The sequence below is a fragment of the Melozone crissalis genome, unplaced genomic scaffold (genome assembly GCF_028551555.1).
Source record: "Melozone crissalis strain CALT ecotype California unplaced genomic scaffold, PUWL_Pcris_2 ptg000013l_1, whole genome shotgun sequence".
In the NCBI taxonomy this organism is placed as follows: domain Eukaryota; kingdom Metazoa; phylum Chordata; class Aves; order Passeriformes; family Passerellidae; genus Melozone; species Melozone crissalis.
This window is the reverse complement of record NW_026535791.1, coordinates 6,421,306-6,448,900: the sequence shown is the minus strand read 5'-3', so window position 1 is coordinate 6,448,900 and position 27,595 is coordinate 6,421,306. Positions and strand designations below refer to the sequence as shown.

At 42.6% G+C, this 27,595-nt stretch overlaps 1 protein-coding gene across 2 annotated transcripts in view; it reads left to right on the top strand.

Moving 5' to 3' along the window:
- Positions 1–623: 623 nt before the first annotated feature.
- The window catches only part of FLT1 (fms related receptor tyrosine kinase 1), a 107,514-nt gene continuing 80,542 nt past the window's right edge, over positions 624–27,595 (top strand). For both annotated transcript variants that reach the window (XM_054272141.1, XM_054272142.1), the window contains exons 1-4: positions 624–869; positions 15,840–15,936; positions 16,234–16,454; positions 25,666–25,790. In XM_054272141.1, the coding sequence (XP_054128116.1) occupies positions 812–869; positions 15,840–15,936; positions 16,234–16,454; positions 25,666–25,790 (501 nt within the window). In that variant the 5' untranslated portion in view covers positions 624–811. The remainder of the gene's footprint in view (positions 870–15,839; positions 15,937–16,233; positions 16,455–25,665; positions 25,791–27,595) is intronic.

The following is a 27,595-nucleotide window of genomic DNA, read 5'->3' as shown; positions in this document are numbered from 1 at the left end:
GAGCCCCTGGGGCACGGGCAGCGCTTTGGGCGCTCCGAGCATCGCTCTGGGCGGCCGGGCACGGCTGTAAATGGCCCCCGCCCGACCCGGCACCCGGCTCGGCAGCCCCTGGCGGGACGCGGCGCTGTCAGGGTTTGCCTGCGGAGCAGGCGAGGGTCTCCGCAGGACCGGGACCCCACCGCTCAGCATTTGGTCCAGGAATCGCAAGTCCGCTTCATGCCCTCCCTAGGAGAGCCTGACGGCGCGCGAGGGACGAGCCCCGCTGCCGCCCCGGCAAAGCTGCGGCCGCGGCGGCTGGAAGCAGCCCGGGCCCGGGCTCCAGCGGGACGGCACGGCCAGGGCCCTGGGGGCCGGGGGCGGCCGGGACCGGGAGACCCGCGGGGCAGCGACACCATGCCCACCGACGGACGGACGGGCGGACGGACGGACGGGCGGGCGGGGGACGCGTCCCGGGGAGGGCGTGCTCCCGGCGGAGGATGTGGGCGGGGGGGCGGAGGGGTGCGCGGCGAGGGGTGGAGAAGTTATAAATCAGCGAGGCTGGGGCTGGCGGGTATCTGATGCCCGCGGGAGGTGAAGCTGGCAGGGCGGCCCGCAGCGGATACTCGGTTTCCGCAGGTCGGGCCGGGCTGGGGCGGGCGGGCAGGATTCGGGGGCTGCTGGATGCGGATTCCGCGCCTCGCTTTGCCGTTATCTCTTCCACCGCGGGAAGCGCCCGGGACCGAGGAGAGCCCGTCGGAGCCCAGCCGGCGCCTCTGCCCCTGCCTCGCCGCCGTCGGCAGGGAAAAAGCCCTGCGCTCCCGCAGGCAGGACCATGCCCCGCCAGCTGCTCTCAGGGACCGTGCTGCTGGGAGCCGCCCTCCTGCTCGCAGGTAAGGGACCGCTGGTTCGCGCTGCCCCGGTCAGACCCGTTCTGCGCCGAGCTCTCCGCGACGGGTGCCCAGTGATGCGCCTCGTGGGCTGCGCCTCCCGCGCCCCTGACCGGTCCCACCGCGCCCCGCTTGTCCGCTGGAGCCGGCGGGCACCTGCCTCCCCTTCGCCCCTTTCCTCTGGGCAGGGCCGGAGAAGTGATCCCTGCGTTCCAGGGAGCGGAGAAACGCCGCATCCCCAAGCCGTCGTTATGCTCCGGATCCCCATCGGCGTGTCCCGGGAGCAGCCCCCCGAGGGTCCGGCGGTGCGGAGCCGTGGTGCCGCTCCTCCTGCAGCAAGGCAGAGGTGGCGTGGGGGCCAGCCTCTCCTGGGCACAGGGACCGCCGTACGCCATCGGGAGGTGTCCCAGCCGGTGCATCAAGGAACGAGAGCATTGCAGGGCACGCTTCTTTCCTCCGCACTTTGTTTTCAAGCGTGCCAGCTCTGCCCGTGAAGCGGCAAAGGTGTACCTTTTCTTGGCAAAAATCGAGGTTCTGCTGCTTCCCGCCCGAGCAGGTCGGCGGCGCGCCGGTGGCGCTCCGTGCGGGGCTGGCTGCCGGCTCTTACTGGAGAGTGGGATGGAGCTGCTCTCCGGTGCCTGCACCCCGCAATGATGGGGATGGATCATTGCAGATTTGGTGTTCTTAACCGAGTTTTATTTTGTTTGAGCCAAGAGCCAGTCCCCGTGGGCCGGAGGGCCGCGGCGGGCGGTGCGTCCCAGCCTTGTGTGGCTGGTCCCCCGAGAGCAGGAGTGCGTGGTGGCCGGGCACGGGCCGGTCCCGCGTGGGCTCATGGCTCGGCAGGGCGCTGCCCTGCGGGGATGCCCGCGGAGAGGGGCGGACCGGGCGCTCGGCGGAAAGGGGAGCGAGAACAAACCCCGGGTGGGGAAGCGAAACGCCAAGCTCCCCGCGGGACAGCCGTGGAGGGCAGCGCTGCTGCGGTGAGCGGCGCCAGTGGCCGCGGGCTCGGTCTGTCCGCGCCCACGGGAGCGGTGCCGCTGCCTGAGGCTGCCCGGGAGGAGAGCTGGCGGGGCCGCTCCGACGAGACGTTTTCCTGCTCGGGAAGTGCTGATTCATCAGCTTTGATAGAGATACATAGGTATTCTTCTACACTTTTTTTCCTCTTTCCTTTCCCCAGGAAAGTGCTAATTTCCCCACATTATTTGTCTCTGCCTAGGAGGTTCTTATGCCCAAGATGAAATAGGCAGAGGCATGGGACACCCACCCTGGATACAGGAAATGTGGATTCAGATCCTTGCCAGGCTTCCTTCACAGCTTGAGTCTGAACTTCGGGGTCCTGCTCCCGCATGGGCTCCTGCAGTGACCAGCTCCGCCAGGGGACTGGCTTCCTCTTTCCTGTCGGAAAGGTTTTCTATTGTGCAGATCATGGCAAGCCCACTGCCCAGGGAGAGGGTGGATTCTCTGAGCCAAGGGCTGTGAGAAAGACCCTGGTTCACCTTCCTGTTCATGTGCACCCTGCACCAATCCCAGTGGGAAAAGCTTAGCTTGCTTAGGGGACAACCTGGCGCTCTGGGCTCTGGGGACAAACATCCTGATGGCCAGCTCAGGTGCTGTAGATGTTGGAAAGTTTCTTCTCTAGTTTGGCTGGGTGCCCTTACAACCATTTTGCTGGAAGTTCATACCCTCCCCATGTAGAAGAGATTGTGCTCAAATCAGAATTTGAATGTTTTCAGACTCATTGGCTTTCTTGGGGTTTTTTTGGTCTGTTTTCTAGACGAGCATTCTTACTCAGCTTTGTTTGGACACCTCAAATAGGTTGATTATGCTGCTTCTGGGCCACTGGCAGAACTCTCCATAGTTGCATTTGCATAGAGAGTTTGAAAGTTATTGTTGAAGTGGTTGATGTTTTGTACCATTCATCTCTCTGTGTTTTGCTTCCCATTTCATCCTCCTTCACTGCTTATTTACCTGCAGTTCTTACTCAGGCTGCCCAGCATTTTCCATTTCCAGTGCTCTTGATGAAATTCAATTCATCACTGGTGCCCTCTTGTAATTCAGTCTCTGCAGATGCCTGCTGAGCTTCCATTTACTGACAGGTTCTAGAGGAGATTGTCAGAAACAGTCAGTGGCTCAGAAAGAACCCAAAAGACCTCCACAAGGAGGAGACAGAAGGAGGTCTTTCCGCCCATATAAGTCTACTTAATAATTTAAAATACCCCAAAACAAGGTGCAGCCTACAAGCTTTGAGAGTACCCATTTGAAAAATTAGATTAAGGAAATTAAATTTATTTGACATGTGAGTGTTGGGCACTTCAGCTCTCTTGTGCCACATATATTTTGGTTAACTTGGGAAAGAACAATACTTTTTTTCTGGGTTTTGCATAGAACTCACGTATGTTTTCTTTATATATTATAATTATTTATTTCCCAAATTTATTGCATATGCTTGCTAATGACTGTACACATAATGGTCAACAGGAATATGTGGTTGCTGTATAAAGTTCAATCTCCCAGTCCTCAACTTTATTACTATAATTATATTTATTACTATAGTATTACTATAGTTTTAGTCACTAGCATTTGGGATTGTGAAGGACTGTGCTTAAACCCTGAAAACATCAGACTCTGCAGTCTGGATCAAGGCTTATGCACCGTGTTTCTAGACACATAAATGATGGTTTAGCTGTATTTCTGGTTTTCCACACAGAAGTGGAACCTCACAATTTGCCGATAGAAGGTGGTAGACTCTATTACAGTCATCTGCAAGCAGCACTATATGATCTCAGTTATTTCAGTAGCAACTAGAACATCAAAATCCCCAGTGGACTTTTCAACTTCATGCCCAGCTGGAAAAAGTGAAGGAAGAAATTCCAGGTGAAATCTAATCAGTGCTGAGGTTAATTTCTTGCAATAACTTACCTGACTTCTCTGAAAGTGCTGTTCAGATGGATGTTCATATGTTAAGGTTTCAATTTGATTTGAGTACTTGCTGAAGCAATGACACAGATGGAATGGTCCAATTTGGCATAAGGGCTGGAGTTATTAACAAAGTTGAGAAAAACTGGCTTTCCCACTTCTTCTTCATAGAAACAGGGCTCCCTAAAAATTCTGAACTGTGTTCACATAAAGGAGAAGGGTTAGGAACTGCAATATAACAGAGATTTTTAGAAAATATATGTTGTGTAGGGAGTTAAAGCATCAAACTTTCTGACACAAAGTGAAAGAAAATCACTTACAGAGTTAACTGATGTTTTACCAGACAGGTGTTTTTCCCATGTGCTCTACACAAAGCTAGATTTCCTTATCTTACAGCTGGTGTAAATCTAGAGCAACTCCTTTGGGCTGGGCTAGCATTGTCTAGATTAACACTTTGTGTTGGATAAACTTGGACTTGGCCTGTGCTGTAGTAAAGATCTTCATATCCAGAAGCACCCAATATATTTAGAACCCTAAAAATTTGCTTTTGAGGAGATTTGAGAGGTTTTTTTGGTTGTGTTGGGTTTTCTTTTTGTGCATCCAAACAATAACAAACAAGCTGTCTATTTTTTGTCAGATGCTTCAAAGACTGAAACCAGTAGCCTTCCACATTGTGTGGGTGTATAGGACAAAAGGAAATTGTCCAGATTTGCAGGACAGTTGATAAGTGTTTTGGAAACTTCCAGCACACTCTTTATCAGCTTGTTAGTTTTCATGTCTGACTGAGATTGGGAAGGTAAGAAGCTTGGCAGAAGCAGATGACGGTTAAGGTTTGGTGTTTCAGAAGTCTGTGTCCAGAGGGGCGGTGGTGGGACTTCAGCAGCAAAATTGTTCTTTTGAATCCCCCAGAGTCAGGGTTTGGGACTTCCTGCTGCAGGTCCAGAGGGAATGGAAAGCAAGACCACTGCAAGAGTAAGTTTTGCATGAAATGCCCAATCACAATCACCTATGTTCTTGTAGAGAAATCTCTCCCGTTGGTGTGAGACCTTCAAGAAGCAAACCGCTCCCTTCAATGACATGCTTCATCTTTAGCTCTCATCCCTGCCCCCAGTAGTCTCTTTTTTCCCCTTTACCAAGATTTGTGAGAATGTAGAGAAACATTTCTGTATGTATTTGTGTATGAATTCTACCCACAGACAGAACCATGCTTTTCTGTCTTTGCCCTTGTGATGCATCCTCACTGCATGTATTCCTGCAGTGGGGAAGCAACCTCTCCCAAGCATCCTCAGCTGTGAATGGTCTGACTTCTTGATGCATCATGGGGAACTGCTTATCCTAAAATCGGTCCAGTGATTGTCAGGAAGGTGCCCACACAGTTTTCTCTTCCTGAGATGCAGAAGTTCAGTTTTGTTCTCCTGTGGTTGGAGATCACAACTGCATAAATCCTGATGCTTAAAAGAAAGAACTGTGGTGCAAGCAGGAGCTGGAAAAGTGAAAATACAGTCATTAGTGCTCTCTCCAAGGCCAGGCATGGCATAATATCATGCCTTTGTGACCAACAGATTGAACTCATGGTGGAACTAAGCGAAGCACTAACAGATTGAGAAACCAACAACAAGGGCAAAGAGATTTGAAACTCTACACTTCAGAGGTACTTTTGTCTGAAACATAAATCTTGAGCCATTGAGGTCTATGGAGAAATTTGGACAGGGAATGTGGATGACTGTTTCTTCTGCATTAAGTCATATTTGCATTTGGGGCGTTTTTTGTGTGGCACAGTGAGTGGAGATGTGCCAGACTAAAGATGAAGAGGAAGATGATTTAGCTTGATGTGGTCCATCGGTGTATTCTAGACCACTATAGATGTTTGTGCAATAGTTAATGGATTCATTAATAATCTTTCTCAGACTTTGGTTTGTCTTGTGTTAATGCTGAAGCAAAAGGTTCATGTTCATGGTGAGCTGGTTTTACTCTCTGTGTTGTTTTCCCCTCAAAACACAGTTGATTTTTCATTACCAAAATCCATATCCACAATGTTTAGTCACCCTTGTAACATATTTAGAGCATAATTCAGTGAGATGTTGTTGACGCCAATTTCTCTTGGCATGACTTTTCTGGGTGGTGGGGCTGCTTTTGCAGCAGTCACTGGTATGTGGCACTAAGCACTTGTGCAATACAACATCTTTTTAAGTTGTATTCCTTCTTTTGGAGTTATGGCCTTGAAACAAGGCTCTCTTTGCTGTTGGAGCAGCTGAGGGATGGGCACGGGGCTAGAGGGCAACTGCTTCTAGGGTTTCAGTGGGTTGAAGATGCTGTGGTGCCATTATTCCCACTCCATGGCTGGAAGCGGGTGAAGCAGGCAGGGCAGAGTGGTCCTTGAGAGCCAGGGACCTGTGAGCAGCTGTCTCTGCTCCTCAGATGTTCTCTCAGGAAGCCTGTGCTCTGGGAACAGACCCCCTGCTTAGTGCGTGGGGAGCGAAAAGGGATGAGTGTGAGGGCATTTCATGAGAGGAATTTCACAATTTCACATAGCTCACTTAAGCGTCCTTCCTGTGGGATTCTTCCTTGACACAGAGTGAAGGAATTCACCCCTTTTGTTCCCATTGTGATTCCTCTATGGAAAAACCTCTCATCAGGATCACCATAGACTAATGTTAACAGAAGCGTGAGAGTTGCCATCATGGATCAGACAAGAGCTTTTTTATCTTCATGTCATGTCTTTAGTGGTGTCCAGCATCTCATCTTCAGGAAAGGTTCATGAAGCCTTGCAGAAAGCATTTATCTGATAAAATTCTTGAGATTTTAAAATTTTTTTTGGTAGTATGATCTAAAATCAAATAGTATTTCATAAGAAACCATGAGGTTGAGGGTCAATAAAAGTAAAATTTAGTTGTTGTCTATGTTTATGCAAGTGGATTATAACATAGTGGAAATAAATCACATTAAACTATATGAGACAGAACTTTTTTGTTCTGTTGTGCTGAAAGTGTTTGGGGCACCTTTGTCTCATGCAGTGCTGCAATTGACAATCTATTTTATTAGAATGAATGATTCTAATTTCCCAATGATTATAATTTCCCAATGTAATTGAGCCATAGGCAAACTTGCCAGAAGATTTCTGCACGTGCATCTACCTCCCTAGACTGGTGCTTTACATGTCATTTAACAGCAAAGTGGGTTTTGCTCCTAAGCCATTGCAAGGGACTCCTCTGTGCAGACTGCTCCAGTTCTTCTCACCTCTCTACTTTAAATGATTGTGCTGTATTATTTACTTGCTCCTGTTTTAAACCCATGGGCTTTACTTACAGCTCTGCTTTATAGTTTTAAGTGGGGTGGATGGAAAGTTGGTTCCTGACTCTTCTTTTTGTCTTGGAGCACTACAGGACAGTTCAGCTGTAACAATGGAAATAATAATCAGCAGCCTTCAGCAAAGTGTAGCTCCTTCAACTTTTCTTTACATTTTCTTTCACATAGTTCCTAATTTGTTTCTGTGCTTACAGCTTAGTGATTAGTACAGCCCCAGACGAATTTGACAGGCTTGTGCTGCTGGCTGGGCAGGTAGATTACTGTCAGGTAGGCAGTTTGCCTGTCTTTATGCAAGTCTTCCAATTCAGTCCTATTACATTGCTTCTTTTGTCCTGCCAGCTAATCTGTTACAAATTTAAAGTATCCAACTAGTAAAAAAATTTAGTTTGGCTAAGAAAATATACACCTTTACTCTAGATGCCTAGGATTTCTAAATTGTTTTTGTGTGAATTTTAGTGTACTTGCTTTCTCTTTATACCATATTGATACTTTTCTACTCACTTATTAATGGGATAAACTTTTCTGAAGAATACTGAACTGGCCATTATGTGCTAGGATCTGTCATGGTGGGATTAGGGCAGAGGCACCTTGGTTGCTGACACCTGTCAGTGGGTAGATCTGGCGACTCACAGGCATAGTCTGGATGGGGCTCTCTACACTGTGAGCAGCACAGGTTGAATCGTGTGGGGAGGCACGAAATGACACCCCCAGGTGAGTGCCACTGGCTGATCACGTGGCATCCCTTTGGCTGGGCAGATGACAGAGTCACAACCACTTCTCATCTGAATGGCCTGAGCAGGGTCACCATGCAGGGCCAGGACAGGCGCATCAAGGTGGAGGGGTATGGCAGCCACATGGATTTGTGCTGAATGCGGCTGTGTTGCAAGCTCTGGTGTTACCAGCCTCAGCTGGCCTGTTTTGTTTCTAAGGCGGGCATTTACTCCGTTGGAGTGAAGACCAGACTAAGGTGGGCACAATTGTGGTATTTCTCTTCTTTTCTCAACACACATCACATATATGCATGCCTTTTGCTTTCTGGGTGTGGTTTACCGAGGTGGTCCCACAAGGGTTCATAATGGAGGTGTCAGACTGTGCATTTGGAAATCCATTTTAAATTCCAGGTGCTCAGTGGGAAAGAAAAAGTTTGTAGTTATGGCTGGTTTTATTTCTTCTCTGTAAATATGTCCTCCTTATATAGCTGATGAAATGAGCACCTTCATCAGCTAGATATTGGCCAAGATGTTAATTTCAGATCCTGTATTTCTAGAGGTAATAAAACTTGATGGATACAACAGGAAACCAAGATTATTTTTCCCTCAGATCTTTGGCTGTTAAATAATGAAATTTATTTGTCATTGGCATTATATGAAGTGCCTATGCTCATGCATGGAAGTTAACTGGTGAGTTTAGGGCAAACAAGGCACAAACTTCTGATGAGCTGGTGAAGCAAATGCCTTCAAGTGGGTCTTGTGGGGCACTAAACATGGAACTGCATGGCCTTGGTTGCCAGGTATGATGGGAAATGTCAATAATTTCAATTGGTAGTAAGTGGAATGAGATTTATGTCAAATAACCGCTGAGGTTTCAGTTTGTTTAATTCCTACATCTAAATTTTTTAATGAACAACCCCTCCCTGCTCTTTGCTAGAAAGACTTCACCACAAACTTCTATAAAACCAACCTGACCTAACTAGGGCAAGTGCTGGCAAAATGTTTGGCAATTATTGGGGAAATAAATATTTGTTTACATTTGCAGCTATTGGCCATATTGGCATGACAGTGTGTACTACTCACAAGTGTTAATGAAGAACAGAACTATTGCATTATTTTTAGCTTTGGCTCTCTAACATTTAATCTTACATCAGTGTGTATAGTCATCTAGGAACAGCAAATACATAAGGAGTAAATGAATTATAACTTGCTCTGAGATCTAGAACTAAAAAGGAAGGAATATACTTGTTCAAATACCTTTTACCTTTCTATGCCCATGAAGGCCTGTTTTGGGCAGTTGCACATCCATTTTCCCTACTGACTGATTTTAGTTTCACAGCATGGAGTCATGGTCAAGGCTTTAAGTCTACCCAGAAATCATTTAATGTACTGTTACCAACCTTATGCTGTTCAGACTTGACTACGACATGTATCATAAAGCAGTCTAGCTTTGCCATCCTTTCCTATTTTTTTTTTTTTTTTTTTTTTTTGGCTCGCTGGCTGTTATGTTGTAATAGTACTTTAAATTCTTACATTATAATTGAGATTGATCAAATTAAGCATTTGATCCAGAAATCACTTGGCATGTGTTGCAAAACATCAGACTAGATGGATGGAATGTCTCTTTTGGACCTGAAAGGGATGAACCAATGAGCTGGTAATTTTTGTGCTTCTATGTGTACTTAGTAAGTAAATAGCATCCAATAGTTTTCTTGGTCTTGAATGCAAAAGAGAGGAAAGTTTCAGACACCACAGGGATATGTGCAAGTGATGGCTCTGTTAAGGATTGATACAACTTGAGCTTTTGCTTCTACCCTGAGGGTGTTTCTGTCTGCCAGCTCTGTACCAGCACACATGGTGCTCCTCTTGCCACAGGAGCCAACAGGAAACAAGTACAAAACTGCCTCTGAGTCCAGGGACCTGTATCTATTAACACTTGCAAATCCCCATGGCTTCTTAACTGGCCTGCAGATTTCTGCTTCAATAGAAACAGTGGTTACATTTTGCTTCTTCAGATCATGAGTTTGCTCATCTGGACCATTGTCAGTGTCAGCTTGGGACAAAGTCACAACTCCTTGCTCACTCTCAGTTAAGCTGCCCTAGTTTCTCTTCTGCAGGCTTCAGGTATAAAGTTTGGAATTATTTTAGGGAAATGCTGTGAAATTAGATGACTGTGAAGTTTCCTTTAGCATGGGGACTTAGTGGCATCTGATAGACCTGAAGATACCACTTTGAGTCTCAGGGTGGCTCATGCTTTGGCACTGTAGGTCTTTTCTGGAGACTGTTTGTAAGTGCAATGGAGAGGACGCTTTTACCCCTAGGAGCAGGAAACCAGACTGTGCTGCCTTCTTTGCCTGCACCTGAGCATCAGAAACCCAGGTGACAGATGAGATGGGTGCTATTGATGCTATGGGGATAGAGGAGTGTCTCCTTCCAGCAGCAGTTCTGCCTAGCCGCCAGCACAGAATCAGAAAGCTTCATTATCCGAAGTGCTCCTTTTTCCCTCTAGTCCCACAGCAGGACCAGGCCAGACAGTTACACATTGAACAGGAAAACAAAATTTTCTTTTCCATTCACCACACAAGTTTTAACAAAACACTCCCTAGAAGTTCTCCTGTCTTTATAAATGCAAGATGAATGCTGAAGAGAGACTCAGTGTTGATTAAACTGGTCTAGACTTCTTCATATAGTCAGATGTAAATTGAAACTTTAGGTGTCTCTTAAGAGTTGACCATGAGTTTTTCTTCTCTATATATAATAGAGTGAAGTGGTGTAATGATGTAATTGCAATTATGATGGGTAGGTACAAATGTTTGACCAAAACAAATAGTTATATTTACTTACAGAATAGATTGAAGAGCGTTTTAAAGAAATAGTAATACAATAGCTTGTCAAGAATAGCTCTGAATGAAAGAACACTACTGATACCCCAGATTTCCTTGCAGAATGGAGTAAAGCCATATACTGCATTTGAAGTTAGCTAGTGGCCATGCTCTCGTTAAGGCACTGCTGCAAGGCAGAGAGAGCTCATTTTTACTGGAGATGCACTGAAGATCAAAACACTGGGTACTGTCATGTATCTTTCCATTTTGTCTGGATTCTGCAATTGCTTTTTAGTTGTACACTTGTGGGCATTCCCATTCCCTTCAGTGGAATGACTCATAGGAAGTGCACAGAAGCAAGAGTGAGGTCCTGGGCTGCATCTGAACTGCATGACCAATGTGTTAAGCATCACAGAGAGGTGGAGACCTTGTTAAGAAATAACCTGCCCTCTCCTTCCAGTGCAGGAGTGTCCTCTACAAAGCACATTTTTGTTGAACGTTTGAATCAGGAGGAAATTATATTTGATGGTAAAACCCTCAAAAGCTCAGTTATGTTTCACAAGGGGTAAAACATGTGCAAGTCCATCAGTGACTGAAACAATTACTTCATGATGGATAACTTTATTGCCCACAGATGGCACTTTAAACCCAGAAGGTCAGATTCTATGTACACACAGAAGTTGCAAAGATAAACTGATCTTTCTCCTTAACCTCTAGCTGTGCAGGTGAAAAAAGGATTAGTCAACATGTTGAGGATAACAGGAGTGGCTGGAAGACAGTCACATCCCCAAATTATAGAAAAGATATTAGAAAGTCATAAAACCTGCTAACTTCAAGGAAGTTTATAATGACCTCTAATATTGGTATGTTTTAAACTTAGTCTTAAAGCTAGCTATTGGATTTCCTTTCTTTAGTCAAAGGTAGTAGAAATTCTCTGTGTATGAAAAGAAATTTAAAAGTAAAACCTGGGAAAGTTGGAATGGGAATAATAACCCAGATCATGGTCCCAATTTTGAGTACAACTAATCTACGATTTTTAAGAGAATCCAGGAATTAGCAGAAATCAGTGAAAGGTTCACCCTGCATGCATGTTACTCATTTGTCTATAGAACTGGACACATATCATATTGGAAAAATACATGCATGTTCATTTATTTTATCTTTTTTTCTTGACTTGTGATCGGAGGGTTTTTTTGTTATCAGATAATTCACATTTTTATTTACTTAATTTGGAAGAGGATCAGCTTTTTATGTGGGGCAGAAGTTAATGGAAGAAAACTTCCTTTATTTTTTTCCCCTTGAAAATCACAGATTGCTCTCTGTTTTCATAAAAAAAAATTGTCCTCCCCTTACTTTAGTTAGAATGGCTAACTTTTGCAATCTAAATTAACGTTTGCTCATTAATTAAGCAACCCCACTGACTGACTTTCACATGCATCTAATAAGCCTTCCATAACAAATAAAATGTGTCTGAAAAAGCCACCCTTTCCCCATGGGAGGAGATTCCTCAGTTATCAGGATTAATTAGTTCTCTTGTTGTCACATGAAAAGAAGCTGCACCCCTCAATGTAGGTCAGTGTGAGGGTAGGCTGCTGATGGTCGCTTGGTGACAGGCACAATGATAAGTGAATGTGTCCTGTTGAGCCATGACCCTTCAGAAAAGGCAGTGTCAAGTAAAATGCCCACAGAAGGTACATAGAAGGCATAATCTGCTTCTAAATATTGACAGTAGGAATTTCCCTGCTATTCTCCTTCCTTTTTCTTTCCTGGTAAACATGTCAAACTCTATTGCATTTGTACTCTGCATTGGTTTTGAAGCATTTAAAAACGTAAGGAAGCTAATGACCCATGAATAGATAGGATGTCAAATAAAGCTATTTTTCTTCGAGACATAGCATCTTGCTGGTAAAAGCATTGTGTCCCATACTTGTAAAACCAACAATTTTGGCTTGAAATGAAACCTCAGCTTTTTGTCAGTGAAAAACTAAATAAATTAATAGATAACCAGGCTTGTATCCCTTCCCAAATACAATGACATTAAGTCTTGAATATGAATACGATTAACTACTGGAGTTAAGTGTCTAAACTGTACTTGAAATCAATGATGAAATGCTGGCTTGTGTCAATGGGAGCAGAGTTAGACAAACACTAAGCACTCCTTAAGATCCCACACACAATATTTATAAATACTGCGCTGTCTTTTAGATATATGTAAAATGTGTAAAAGGGCAAAAGCTTGAGTATGTGTCCCATATATTTGGGTTTCTTTTTTGCCTACAAGATGGGGTGAAAAGGTGGGTGGTTTTGTTATGTTTTTTCTTTGATTTTAGTAACTCTGAGACAGATCTGACATACAGGCTTCCAGGCTGACTTGTTTCATATGCTTCAAATGAGTTAGATCTTAGAGTGTTCATGTCTTTGTTTATATCACTGTAAAGTTAGGAAGAGTAAAACCTTGTGACCTTTATGATGGTTTCTTGCTCCTCACCTCTGGCAGACTTTGAAGACAGCAGCAGCCCACATTGCCAGGGCTGGTCTCCTGGCCTCAGCACGGTCAGACGTGGGCAGGATGCTGCAGGTTTGGCTTTGCTCCTGGGCATGGTTACGTGCCAGTGCCGGGCACAGCCAAGCGCTCGGCACCGCAGGCATGACCAGGAACTGCAGACTCACTCTCCTGTCTTGCTGTCAATGCCTGTCACTCACATGGATTTTTCCACTTTCTCACCAGTTTTACACAGGAAGCAACCTTCATGTTGCTCTCTAGCAACTTGGTTGAGTGTTGCAGCTCTAGCGACTGGGCTTTGATCCCAATGGTTTCCTCTGGCAGACAATCACTGGTGTTTTTTTCATACATATTGAACTGCTTGTAAACACTGTTGCATGCTTTCAGCTTTTCCAGGGCCTCAAATAAGGAGCAGTTCAGCGAAGCTTGAGGTCAACTTTTCCCCAAAGTAAAAACCAAGATTCATAAAGCTGGATATAAACTCTGTCTTCTTGGGAGAGCATCTGACCCTTCAATTCTGGGATGACAAGAGGAATGCAAATGAAATGAGGGAATGTGGGAGTTTCACAAAACCATCAGATTGTTTAGCTAGAGGATGTTGACAAACCCTCTCAACCAGAGTGCCTGGGTTGCTCTCCAAGCAGCTGCCTAGGCTGTTGTAACATCTTATCTCAATTTCTCAGTGATTAGCCTCAGAGGCATTGTTTCAGAATGGTGAATGAGAAGACTCATAGACTGTAAGCATCTATAGGAGACTATCCCATAAAAGCACAGAGCACACTTTGGGGGAACCAGCTCTTCAGAGTTGAGATTCCTAAAGGGCAGGCCTGAGAAATGTATGTTTGCAATGCATATCACGTAACAATTACTTCTTCATAGATTTGCTGCACCATTTTTCTTCTCTCTCACCAACTGCTGGAAGACATTAATTTCTAGTTAGAAATACGATTATCTAGACAAATCGCAGAGGAAGTCTGTGTATGTGGACAGTCTCACCATTCAAATCTATAGTGTTATTTGAGGTGCAGTCCAGATCTCTTTATTCTGAAAAGTTGTTATGCTCTTGCTTGCAGCTTGTACAAGTGAGCTATAATTTTATTTATGTCTATGTTAAAGTGTAGCCTTTAAATCTTGTTTTGAATTGGCAGAGATGATAGAATATATCAAAAACTACTGGAGCCACATCTTAAGTAAGATATCCAGGGCTAAAAAGAAAGGTCCCGAATTTGGAGCAGCCATTGGCTTTGATGTGTTTATCATCTAAATTTTAGTTACCAATCTCAGCAGGAACTGGTGTCCAAAAGTTCATTCTCTAGTCAACAAAAGAGGGAAGCTTTTCTGATTGGTGATACGTAGCCCCAAGAAAGGTTCATGTATTTCTACTATGTTTGGTGCATACAGCTGTTCATACTTGGCTGTGCAGGGACCTCTTGGAAGGACTTAAAATAGCTAAGCTAAAACTGTACTTGACTGAGTTCTAGGAGAAAGATCTGCATTATCTGCCTTTACGATGAGATGGGGTTTCTCCCATTTGTTGACAGGGTAATACTTTCTTTTGGAGTAAAGTGATTTGGGATAGTTGCTGTTGCTCTCTCTCAACAACGAAATATTTACAAATTACGCTTGAGTCCCAATTAGACTACAACTGGTTTTCAACTTTTAACTGTTTTGAAATGTTTTTACATTGTGTTCCCAGCTTCTGGAACATTTTGCTGTCAGTGCAAGGGCAGTGGGATGGATCAAGCACTGCTTCTTCCCTAAGGCATGTTCTTCTGTCAGCTTGCCATGAAAGCTTTTGTGGCCACAGCCTATTATAGGGCAAAGATAAATAATTATGTCTTTCCAGCCAGCACCTCCTGACTTGATGAGAAGCAAGATCTCATGCTCTTCTGGTTTTCTGACCATGGAGCTCTTCCATGGTCTTCTTAAAAATGCCTCCATGTAGACTTCACAAAGCCCACCTGGATGTTTTCAGCTGTCCTCAGCCACCTCGTGTCATGCTGACATCAAGGCTTTCACCTATGCCAGAATGGTTTGGCCACAACAACATGCTTGCTTTCTCAAACAAGCAGCAAATCTGGTCTGGAAGGTGTCTGGATCTTGTTCTCAGGATTTACTGTAAAGGTCTACCTTTTGGTGCTACTTTGTTGGCAGGAAGCCTGCAGCTGGTGAGGGGCCATGAGTAAGAGTGCTGTGACCTCCAGCCAGAAAGGGAAGAGCCTTGATGCATTTCACTCCTTCCACGTCAGTTTCAGCCTTGCAGCAAGTTGTTTGAGTGGGATTTTGGTATCTTAGGAGTCAGTACTTGACTCTTGCCATGGGAGTGGCTGAATTTACCCTTCCCATTGAAGGGGCTGCCATGGCTGTATTTCCTGAGGAAATGCAGCCAGTGGTGCTGGGGGCACACTTCCTTGGTTAGATGTGGATCCATGACGTTCTCAAGTTTCTTCATTATATGTTCAGTCAAAAATTTGAGAGCAAAGTCATTACTAATAGCTTTCAATTCTATTTTCTTTCCTGAGTAATGCTGCTGGAAGGTTATTTGAGTCCTGAGTCAGGGCAACAGGACTTTGCTCAAAGGAAGAGAGTATGTGTGGTGAGAGAGGCACAGTTTTCTTTTCTTTTCCTTTCCAGTATAACAGCATAAATGTGAGTGGACTGGAAGCAGAATTATTTCACTTTGTTAATGTTTTGGTTTTTTTCTTTGTTTTTCTAGGATCTAGTTCAGGATCAAAACTAAAAGTTCCTGAGCTGAGTATAAATGGCATACAGCACGTTGTTCAAGCCGGCCAGACTTTAAATCTCACCTGCAGGTAACCAGCTGAGTTGGATTATGATAATTTGGCAGGGACTTCATACACCTGACACTTTCCTTTTTTTGTAACTGAAATTAGAAAAAAATTAAACCTTGTGTTGTGGGGAAAGGTGGGGAATGAACTTCAATGGCAATTGTTTAATAGTTCTTTGTTGTTTCTGTTGTTGTTTTTGGAAAACAAGATAAAAGAGAACCCCATAAATAGCCTGATATAATAAAAAAGAAAGCTTGGGAACTGGAGCTATATAATTGCAGCCCAGCATAATTGTTTCTGCTTCCTTATCTGTGTTTGCAGGGGGGAAATGGTTCATTCATGGTCTTTGCCTGAAACTCTTAGCAAGGATAGCAAAAGGCTGAAAGTAATTAAATATGCCTGTGGAAGGAATGGGAAGCAGTCCTGCAGCAGTCTGACCTTGAGCAGAACTCAAGCAAGTGACACTGGAAATTATAGCTGCAAATACCCCACAAGTCCAGCAAAAAAGAAGAAGGAATCTACAGTCTATGTATTTATTAACGGTAAGATTCAGTTTTTTTAACACTTCCTGATACTTACTCTGCAATACAGCAAAGTGGAAAAGTAAGGCAGTTCAGCTGGGGCTGAGTTTTGAATGACATTTTCAGCCTTGCATAATATTCATTTGCCAATTAATGTATAAAATCTTCTTTCTCAGAACTTGCAGATACAAATGGTAATCTTTTATCAGTTAGAAAAAAAATATGAAGCAAGAAAAAGACCCAATCCAACCATTTGCCTAGAGAAAACAGATGGAACTAGACTACCAGTGAATATGTGAAATAGGTATCAGAAACCATATCCTGTGTGATGTTATTTCTAGGCAGCTGAAGGATGCTAAAGCTGCCTATCAGATCAGTGACTTGCCTCATGCTGCAGAAAATTACTATTTGCATGTGAAATCATATTTAAAAATAACCTCTGTAATCCATGGCACACAGATTGAAAAAATCTAGAATAAATGGAATCAAATTAAACACAGAGTTGTGTTCAGCAAACAAGTATTGTGTAATGTATGGGAAGTGCTGGAATTAAGTCAGTTAGACTACAAAAGAAATTTCTTTCTGATCCTGCTTCCTTCCAGGGTATTAATCAGACACTTCTGAGAAGAGTTTAATTCAATAGACACAACAATAAAGAACAAATTATTGACACTTTAGGGATTTAATTAATACTTTAGTTTTTCATTATTTTTACACAGTAATGTTAATAGATTACTGTAGTATTTCAGGACTCACAGGTTTTGTAAGCCCATGTTACAGAGAACATGCAACTGGAAGTTTTCCAAATTTTGGGTCTGCTGCATCCAATGAGTTCACATCAGAGTGAATTAGCCTTTGTTTTCATTTTGTGATATGAAGAGTGAGACTGGCACTGTGAAAAAGCAGAATGAAGTGGACCTCTCCCTACACTGTTAGAAAACAAGATAGCTCTCCCCATTGCTGTGTGCTGCTTTATTGAGCACTATTGGCTGTTTATGCTGTTTATCCTACTTTCCTTCATCTGAAATATGCTGCAGTGTTTTCATCACCCAGCTCTTTTCATATGATTCTCTGTAAATCCAACAACAGACACATCCATGGAAGAATAGCCAAAATAGGATATTCATTTAGTGATCAACAGCCTGCAGCCTAGGGAAATGTACAATTTCCTCAGATACCTTTTGCAGGTTTCCCATCACGGAACCTTCTTGAACTTCCACCTTGGACATCATCCCTGAGACCTACCCACAATGCTCTCCATTCACTGCATGAGAAGGAACTGTCTGCTAAACTGACTTTACCATGCAAGGGTTGCCTTTGCATTCTCTTTGTCCCTTACCTGTTTGAAGAGTTAATTTTTCTGTATCCTAAATTTTTACAAATGAGAGACACAACCAGTCTTCCAACTCTTCACTGCTTCCCAACATGTATGTGGCTTCCCTGCATTTAAAAGGCACCTTCAGTCAGATGATTGTAAACCAAGATTATCTGCAGAACTCCCGTGGTGATGGAAGAGAAATGTATCATTGCAGAAATTGTTTTAGGACAGTCCCAAGCCAACCCCTGTCCTTCTATCCCCGCTAATCATTTAAAGAAGGCTGTCTGAATGTCTCGTTTTTTGGGGTTTTTTTTGTTGATTTTTCAAGGACATTGTCACAAATCTTGATGTCATTGTTGAAGAGATGGCTAGATTTTATAACTCCTCCTACCTTAACTGCCAAAAAAGAAATAAAATGTTTAAGGAACAAACCTGTTCCTTAAACATTTTAATGGTCTAAGGTCCATTACCTTAGACCTCTCTGGCATGTTAATTTTCTGAATTTGGCAGTCATTTTGATTGAAAACAAATTTCTTAAGATTGAAGTGTTAGTTGTGTCCCAGGAAGCACACCTGAAATTTAGGGAAAACTATGGATAATGAGGGAAACTGCAAGGTAGCTGCTCATTTGATGCCTGTTGGAAGTGTCACTCTGCACTAAGGTGGAGAAAGGTCCATTAGTCTTCCCAAACTTTACAATTTCAGGAAGAATTGTTTAGTAAGTTAGAAAGAAACAAGATACTGAGTACCAAAACTCACCCTTTCTGATAAGTATGTATTAGAAAAAGTATTTTCTTTCTCTATGTTATCTCATTATCCCTATCTCTTTTCTACCTGTCACTTAATATGAGTCACTGTTTCTGTAAATATGCATGAAATTCATTCTATTCTAGCTCAAGTGGGGTTGAGGTAGGGGTAACAAAATCCTCTGTGAAGACTCTCTTTCCTGAGTCTACTTTTACTCTGCATTAATTCGTGGGTGTTTAGGAAATAAACATTTGTGAAATTTGGGTCCCTCCTAGTCTTGTATTGTTTCCTGTGACAGGACGTTGTGTCAGTCCATTTCCCATATTAGCTCCATGTGGATCTCCAAGGTGCCTGTTTCCCATGTCTTAGCATGCTGCAGATGAGAACAAATAGTTGCTATTTACAAACACAGAATCCAAATCAGGAAAGTTGATATTGTTTGTACAGGAAGTCATCACTTATTGTTTTAAAAATGTTCTTCATTTCCGTAATTGGAGTGATACTGAATATGAACTGGATTAAAAATAAAGCCCAAAGACCAGACCACAATAAACCCAGTGAGTCCTTTGGTTCAGTGATGAATGTAAGCTTCAGCAGAAAATGATCTGGTATAGAAAAAGACAGGAGACAAGGTAATGAGAAGGAGACTGCCCCAGGGAGAGTCCCACAGGCCCCAGGATGACTTGAAGCATTTCTGAAGTCCTGCTTTTAGGGGTGTAGGAGAGGCAGGCTGGTGACTTGCCTTGGAGGAGCTAGTCCTGACACCACCCCTCTTTCAGCTGGAGAGGTCACTACTGAGTTGCAGAGGGGAATAAGTGCACAGAATGTCTCCACAACTCTTGACCCCACACAGATCAGGAATTGAGACATTAGGCAAGGGAAATTAATTCTCTTAAGAGTCTTCATCTTTGCCTCAAGAAAACTGATGGCCTGACTTTCCACAAGAGCCATGGGAAAAATCTGAAATGAAGCAAACCTCTTTGCCAATTTCTCCACTGTCCCAGACCCAGAACTGCTCAGAGCTTTGTTTTGTAAGGGAAAATACAGCCTAACAGTATAAAGGAAAGATTTGCAATGAACGCTCACTGCATACATTGCAGTGAGGCATGGGGAATTTTCTGCTTGAAAAGAGATAATGATGGAATAAAGACATTTAAGAAACACCAAATTATCAGCAGGCTGCTCTGAATCATATGTAAATTTCCCTGGGGAGACTACTAAGGGCTTTTCTTTCTGTCTGCTATGTCCCAATATCTCCAAGGCACTTTTCAATTGCTGGAGCTCATTCACTGTCTTAAAAAATGTGTAGTACTCTTAATTCTCTACTCTCATAATTTCTTCCCTTTGAACAATTGCTCCCATGATATGACAGAGAAAAAGCTTGTAAGTTCAATTACATTGATATAATGTTACATTTTTGCATGAATTTAAGCAAACTGTGATTCAAGTTGAAGTGTTGCTATTTTCTGTGATGAAGACTGCTTTTGGCAAGTAATATACAAGATTAAAATCTTAATTCTTCTGCAACAGAGAACAGAATCCTTCTCAAAGTAAAACTATTTTTGCTCTGAGGCAGTAGCCCATTTCCTAGTCAGTGTTTTCCCTCTCCTTGTCTTTTCTCATAATCCTGTGGTATATGTCATCTGGTCACTTACTTTTCCTTGCAGAGAGAGACATGTTTTAAAATCAGACCTCTAGGCTGTGTTAGTTGTCTATTCTCTTTCTATACTTAACAGAGAATAAAAGAAGCTTCTGGTATGTACTGTTCATCACCTACTTTTCAAGAAATCTGGAGAACAAGCTTAGAATGAATTTCTTGCTTTGAGAGGATTTGAGCCAGGTGAGGCAAATCAGAGCTGTGTAATTAAAGGTGCAGGCCCTGAGAGTATTTGTGCTCACCAATGCCTAGAATGTTGAACATGCCCACTAGCTGTATGTATTTGGTTTGATGTGTGTCTTGGGCTCAGAAGTTCAAAATGAAGGGCTTTATCATTAGGGAATTGTTCAAAATGTAAACCTTTGAAATCCCAAAACATCTGGGATTCTGAGCTCATTTTCAAACACTAAAGTTCAATGCTGCAGATTCTGAGTTTTTTAGAACTTCCTGGGCACCTCTCTGGGAGGTCCTCCTGCTGACAGATAGCTGGATCCAGACCCAGAACTGACATGCATTTAAGATTTAGCTTGAATGGATTGACTCCTGTAATCCTAAAGATACTATTGTTGCAGAACATGGAGGGTATCCAAAGAGTTTTGCAAAAGGGTCTCCTAAATCAGAAGCATCAGAGTCAAAATAATTCAACGTGTAAAAAAAGCAGTAAGACAAAACACCCTGAGAGCTAACAGAAAGGGAGAACTTTCTTCTTTTTCCTTTTTCTCCTTATTTACAAATAACACACTGATAAAAGAACCTGCTCAGGCCTGGGAAACTCTTCCTCTCCATGCCTTTTTTTGTCTTTGCTTTTGGCACAGTTTTAGCCTATGAGCAGTATGGTTTTGGCTTACACCGTTGGAGTCAGTACTATGATAGCGCTGCTGTTATGAGGAGGAAACCCGTTGGAATTAAACTATGTTGCAGCTGTATCAAGTATGCGGACACATTTTTAGCTTCTAATGAGGTTCCTGTTACAAAACAGAGATCTCTAGGACTCGCTGACGTCAATGGCCTATAATTGCCACGCTTTTGTCATTGCATGTCCGTGGGCTCCGTATCACAGGACACCGTGGGGAGCGGAGCCTGTGCCCTCACTTTGGCTGCACCCAAAGCTCTGCAGTGACCCCTCCGTGGTCCTGCTCCCTCACCAAGGCTCACAGCTCCTACTGAAACAATCACCTTTCCAGGGTGAGCCACCACAATGGAGGGATACATCTGAAAGAGCATTCCTAGTATCCGTTAGCCTTTCTAGGGATTGCTTGCTGAACATAGTAATAGCTCTGTCGTGGATTTCCTGGCTAATATGACTATTTTTCCTGAAGATTTTTAACTGTGTTTTATTTGTGTCGTGTGTTGACGATAGCATAGTGTAACTAGTCTCAAAGTAAAGCAAACCAATCTTGCCTAAAAATTGTTGTACAATTGTATTAGAAATTCTTTGTGTCTGAGTGTGCTCTAGATATAAATTAATAATCATATAAGTCCAGGTAAAAGAAAGAAAAACAAAAAAGAAGGGAAATACTTTATCAGGTTTTCTTTCAAGGTTTAGACATACTTTGTATTTGAAGAGTGTTATTTTACAGGTTTACAAGAGGCATGAGTCGAACAACCTTTCTTCTAGAACAAGACATACAAAATGGGATTGTTTTTCTTTAAAGAAATTAGGCATGTGAGCCGGATCAACAGACACATTTCCTAGGGCATGATTCACCTCATGGTAAAGCAGATGTCTAAAACAGGTCAGATGAGTCCTGTTGCAAAATTCCCCTTTTCTCACCAGAGACAACATCAGTGGTTTGGCTCCTAGCTCAGTGAGAAATGTCTGTATTGTAGATGTGCAAGGGAGGCTGGAATGACTCTCAGTGTGCAAGATTCTTTTGGAATTACTTCTGAACAGCCCCAATAATTTATCTGGGATAAGTGAAGTTAAGGAGGTTTAATCCCTTCAATGGAAAGGGAATGTGGCAGTTGGCCCATGAACTTCAATGAAGTCTGCATGCCTGTTCTTTACTAAAGACTATGGTCCTTTTCACATGGACGAGGGAAAAGGGTGTTATGTGAATGTGATGAAAATATTTCACCTCTTTTAGCCTGAAAAGAATCTTAAGGATGAGCCAAGTATAAGCAGGTGTTTTGGAAGAACTTCAGAGGATAAGCTTTTAGAGATTTCAAGGAGCTTAGATTTTCCTGCAGAGACTTTCCTTCTTGCAAGTGTATGTGTAAGTCCTCTGACTTACATAGCTCAGATTATTAAAAACAAAACAAACCCAAGAAGAGTAGCTGAAGCTTATGGAAAGAAAAACCCTTTCCACTGTTTCTGAATTTGGCATTTCAGTGTTGGCTAATTTAGTTGTTTGTGCAAACCCCATAAATAGCCTAGACAGGTTACTGATACCAGACATAATATTGCTTGTGCTAAGTCTCTTATCACGTTTTTATCTGGCTGCCAACCAGCTTAGCAAAAAAGCTGCTATTTATGCTCTTTAACAATATAGCAAATGACCTTCATGGATTTTGTGATTTCATGAGTGCTCTTTGTGGTTTCATGTTGATTGTAACTGAGAGAGATTGTAAGGAACACAGTCAACCCAGCACACAGTCATTCATTCTAGGTATAATTAAAAAATACACTAAACTGATTTTTAAGTAACCTTTAACATACGTAAGTATTCTGGCTATCCAGCTTTCATTTTTCTAACCTCACAGGCAGGTCTGAAGGGAAAAACCCAACAAATAAAACAACAACCCAAATCAATAATTCATAAAAACAAGGTCAACCCCTTAGATCTTCCATTCCAAATCCCAATGAAGCTGAATGTGTAACCTGGATGTGGTCTTCAAAATAGGTCAGTGATGTTCCTTTCACATCTAGGACTTTATGAACATAGAATTGAGTGAAACTGGCTCAAAAGACGCTGGTGGGAAGTTAAGTCATGCCAGATGTGCTGCTAACCAGCTATGTGGGGAAGGTTCATTTACCTCCCCTCAGGAAGAAATTGAGAAGGAATGTAGTAGGAGCTAATGGCAGTAGCTGGGGTTGTGATGGGAAGGAAAGAGGAAAAGAAAAGGCAAGGAGAGCTATTGGCTGGGGGACAGAAGAATTCCATGTTGTTGGCAAACCCTGCCAAGGTGGCATAAGCTGCCCTGGCGCTGGTGTGTGTGTTCAGCTTTGCCTGATCCAGGCTGGTAAAGTCTGCACCAGATTCTGATCTTGAGGCACCAAGAGTATCCCGTTAGGGCCTTTACGATGGAAGGAGAATAAAATCAAAGGGAACCAGGAAGAGCCTCCATGCTCATTATGAAAACAAAACTGTGCTTAGGAAACATGATGCGTATTCCTTTTAATCAAAAGCAGGAAGACATTTGGAGCACTCGGGGCCATCGATTGCCCTCTGGCCCATGGCGGAAGTCCCCGGTGATGTCAATGGGAGCTCTGCACGCGAATAGCGGGGGCACGGCGACGCCTCGGCGCACACCGCACAGAGGGCACCACGGGAGCTGCCACCAGCCTCGGAGCCCGCCAAGGGCAACCAGGGTGTGTCAGCTGCTCTCATACAGCTCTTTGTTGGCTGCTTCAGGTGTGGACGTGCATTTCCACTGAAGAAGAAGAAGGAAAACATGGTGTTTTATGCTGGTTTCCTGGCCCTGCAGGAATCCTGCGAGGTCTGAGCTGCACAGCCCCCACTGCCTCGATACTGGCATCAGTCAGTGGTGACACTGTCTGCAGACAGCACCGGCAGTCCCCAGAACAGCTCTTCCTCACACTTACAATGATCTGAAGATTATGGTACAGGAAACCACTTTGCAAAGCTTGCTGGTTTTGGGCAGAAGCTCTTAATTTTGTGACAAAGACAAACGAGTCTTTGGGGAGTAGTAAATCGGTTTGTCTGGTGATGTTAAGGGGCAGGTGACCTCTTCTGTGCTGCAGTCCCTGAAACAAAAAAGGTTCTTTTCCCTGTGCTACAAACAGGTTCATTCTTGGTCTTTCCTTGAATCGTCCTGCAGAGGAAATGTCAGCCTAACAAGTCCTCAGGGCATTTTTTATTACATATGCATCCTCTATTACTCATAAGTTCCTTTCGCTATCTCAGTGGACGTTTAATACCTACTATTAAATAATACTTTGTGGGTTTCATTTCAGAAAATTTGTATAAGTTTCATTAAACCACTTTAGCAAGAATTTTTGTGTATCCTGGAGTACATTTGAGATCATCTGCCTTAGGATTCTCACTGGTATAAATTAGAGCAGAATCCATTTCTCTTCCTGTTTGATGTCTCAAACGAAAATATTATTGCATATAGTAAGAAAAGAGGATCCTAAGGGCAGAACAGTTTGATGACCCTGGGAAGTGCATATCATACTTTTGAAAGACAAGCAAAAGTAACTTACTTGAAGAACTGCTCGAGTGAACATAGGTCAACACGCAGAAGTTTGGGGCCAGAACATTTAAATCAAGTATTACAGTTTGAGGTTTTATAAGGGATTGCTTCTTGCTAACTTTACTAATTTCTTATCCAAGAAAGATTTCCATTGTTATTTCTAGGATTTTTGACTGAGTGAAAATAATGGGATTTGCCTGAAAAAACATTAGAGCTGTAGATAAGCACAGAATTAAGATCTTAATGTTCTGCTTTTTTTAGGAGTTAAAAACCAAACCTTATGTGAATTTGGAGGTAGTCTATCTGCAATGTGAGTCAAACTGAAACTTCAGATCTGAACACCTGCAAAGAAGATTTGGAGCCAGAGCCTGTGGCTTAAGCCCCTCTTTGTTAAGTGGCCCAAACAATAGCAGCAGCAATGTTCCCTGTTCCCAGCGCAAGCTATTTATGACAATGCCCTTTGTTAAAGGGATTGTTCAAGGGACGGTAAATTACTCTGCCAAGCTTTAGCTTTGACTCAAGAAGAATTAATGTTTTCCTGGCATTTTCATTTACCTTGTCACATAAAAAGGAGACACATAGGTATTGTGATAGTGGGAAGGAGGAGAAGAATTAACTCTCTCTAGTCCATATGCTCGGAGGTGAAAAAATGTCTGGATAATCATGGTAGATTCTTTCTCCTGATGTAGTCAGTGTGAATTTTTCCTATCAATTTCCTTGCAGACAGCAGGAAGATGTGCTTTCTAGGGGGTTCCTGATACATGAATTTCAGCTCACTTCCCATATATTTACTTTTCCTGGTGATAAAAAGATACAAATGCCATGAAATAAGAAGCAGATATCTCAGCAGTAGAGGTGTTGCTGTAATGGAAAAATGGGCTCCAACTATCCTGAAATTTAAAGAAGATTTCAAAGTACTGATACTGTTATTGAATGATACATACACCTTCAAATACTTAATAGTTTGATGAATATGTTTAGACAAAAGTAAACAGAAGACTGGTTTCAGGACTTTGTTTAGCTTTCATTACAGACAGGGTTAGTCTGTTTTTTTAAGTCTGTATGCAGTGTTATAATTCCCATGCAGTGCCTTAAGATTTCACATATTAACCTTTATTTTTTCTTCTTTTGCAGATACAAGCAATCCATTTGTAGAGATGCACAGTGATATACCTAAAATAATAAACATGGCTGTAGGAAGAGAAATGATCATTCCATGCAGAGTCACAGATCCAAACATTGCTGTTACTTTAAAAAAGGTACCTCTATCCGAGCATGCTCTGAAAGTGTTACTGTGGATGATGTTTTTGTTTGTTTGTTTGTTTACAGCTATTGTAATGCTTTTGAAATATTTTGACAATTTAATATTTCTTATGCAATGTTTCTGGGTGTCAATGTGTTCAGAAATATTTCAACCCTGGAGGCTTCATTTTGAGTTGCACAGAAGGACTTCATCAAATCTCCTAAAAGGTTGGAAATTTTCTGAAGAAACTTAAGCTTTTCATAGTACTTTATTAAATCCTCACTGGCAAAGATTTCTTAAGCCCAGGAAGGAATTTCTTATTAGGAGAAGAGATTTCCTCCCACTTCTTCCCCTGCCCTTCCTCCCTTTTCCTCTTCTGTCCTCTGGAACAGGCAGTGAGTCCCTGGGGACTTGCTGTGGCGGCACAAGGATCTTTGCAAGCCTTTGCCCTACCTCACTCCCACTAGAGACTTTGCTGCTTCCTTTGACATGTGAGCACACTTAGACAAGGGATGGCTTTTCTTTCTGGGGAAACTTTACAGGGAAACTGCAACATTTGATGTGGTAGGGCTAGTTTCAGAGAGAAAGGAAAAAAAAATATATTTCCATGTTTTAGGAAAACATTTGTCTCCTAGATACCTTAAGAGTTACATGGACAGCTAACTGAACCATATGTATGCAGTAAAGCCCCTGGTATCAAGGGTATGAGAATGGGGCATTTTTTCAAAGTTACCTCTTTTTTTTTTTTTTCTGAAAAATTAGGTGGACGTGGCAAAGAAGTTTTATTTCTAAATAAAGGGAGTTATGTACATAGTGGCAATGAAAGTTCATCACTGTTAAAAGGAAAGGAGGTTTGTCTCTTTATAGAATAATGTGCAATTGCCAAACAATACCACTATAAGGTACTTATCTAGTGCAACATAAGTCTTTGATTATTCTTTGACTGTAGAGCTTTACACCAACCACAAATTTTATCAATTCTTTCAAGTGCTGCTTTGCTAATGTAGATACTGATTTTACTGCTTGGTTTTAACCTGTTAAATTCCATGAAAGAGAACAAAATGCAAAGAAAAGAAAGCAATCTGACCCAGGACATTACCCTGTCTGTGTAGGTACACACACACATACAGTTCTCTTGCAAGAAGATGCACAAGGTTGTGTGGCAAGGGAATCAAAAGCAAGTGAGTTGTAGCATTCCATAGAAGGGGTGTTGTAAAGTGGGAATTTATTTGGGCATTGTAGTGTTGCATCTGAAATCTCAGCATATTTGATTTCTAGTTGAGAAAATTCCTGTCAGGTTTCTCTCATTAAACAATATTAAAAGAAATTCTCCTTATTTGTAGAAGATTGAAATGTTGCTGCTCTTTTTTTTTTTTTTTTCATATCAATTTGCCTTTAGCTTGGGCTTGTAGTGTAAGGCACAGCTTTACACCATCAAAACCAGATGTAAGACTCTCAGAAGGAGAAGGAGGAGGTAAAGCCAAGCCTTGAAAGAAAGGATTGGTTGCTTACATGTTTTGCATTCCAGGAAAAATAAATGTGTTCCCTAATTAATCCTAGAATTTCCTGAAGCATGTAAGCTAAAATGCATTACATCATATCTTACTTTATTTATCTTCTATGACACCCTTATATGAAGATTCCAGCACGGTTTTACTCACAGGGCAATTAAGAGATGTGTTAAATGCATTCCACAGCTGCAGGCATACTACTGCTGGAGAAATGGCAAGAGCTATTTTGTGTTTTCCATTAGTGATAAAGGAAGAATTTGGTGTCCTCATAAAGCAGTCCTCTGGAACTGGAAAGAAAATACCAGCTTTA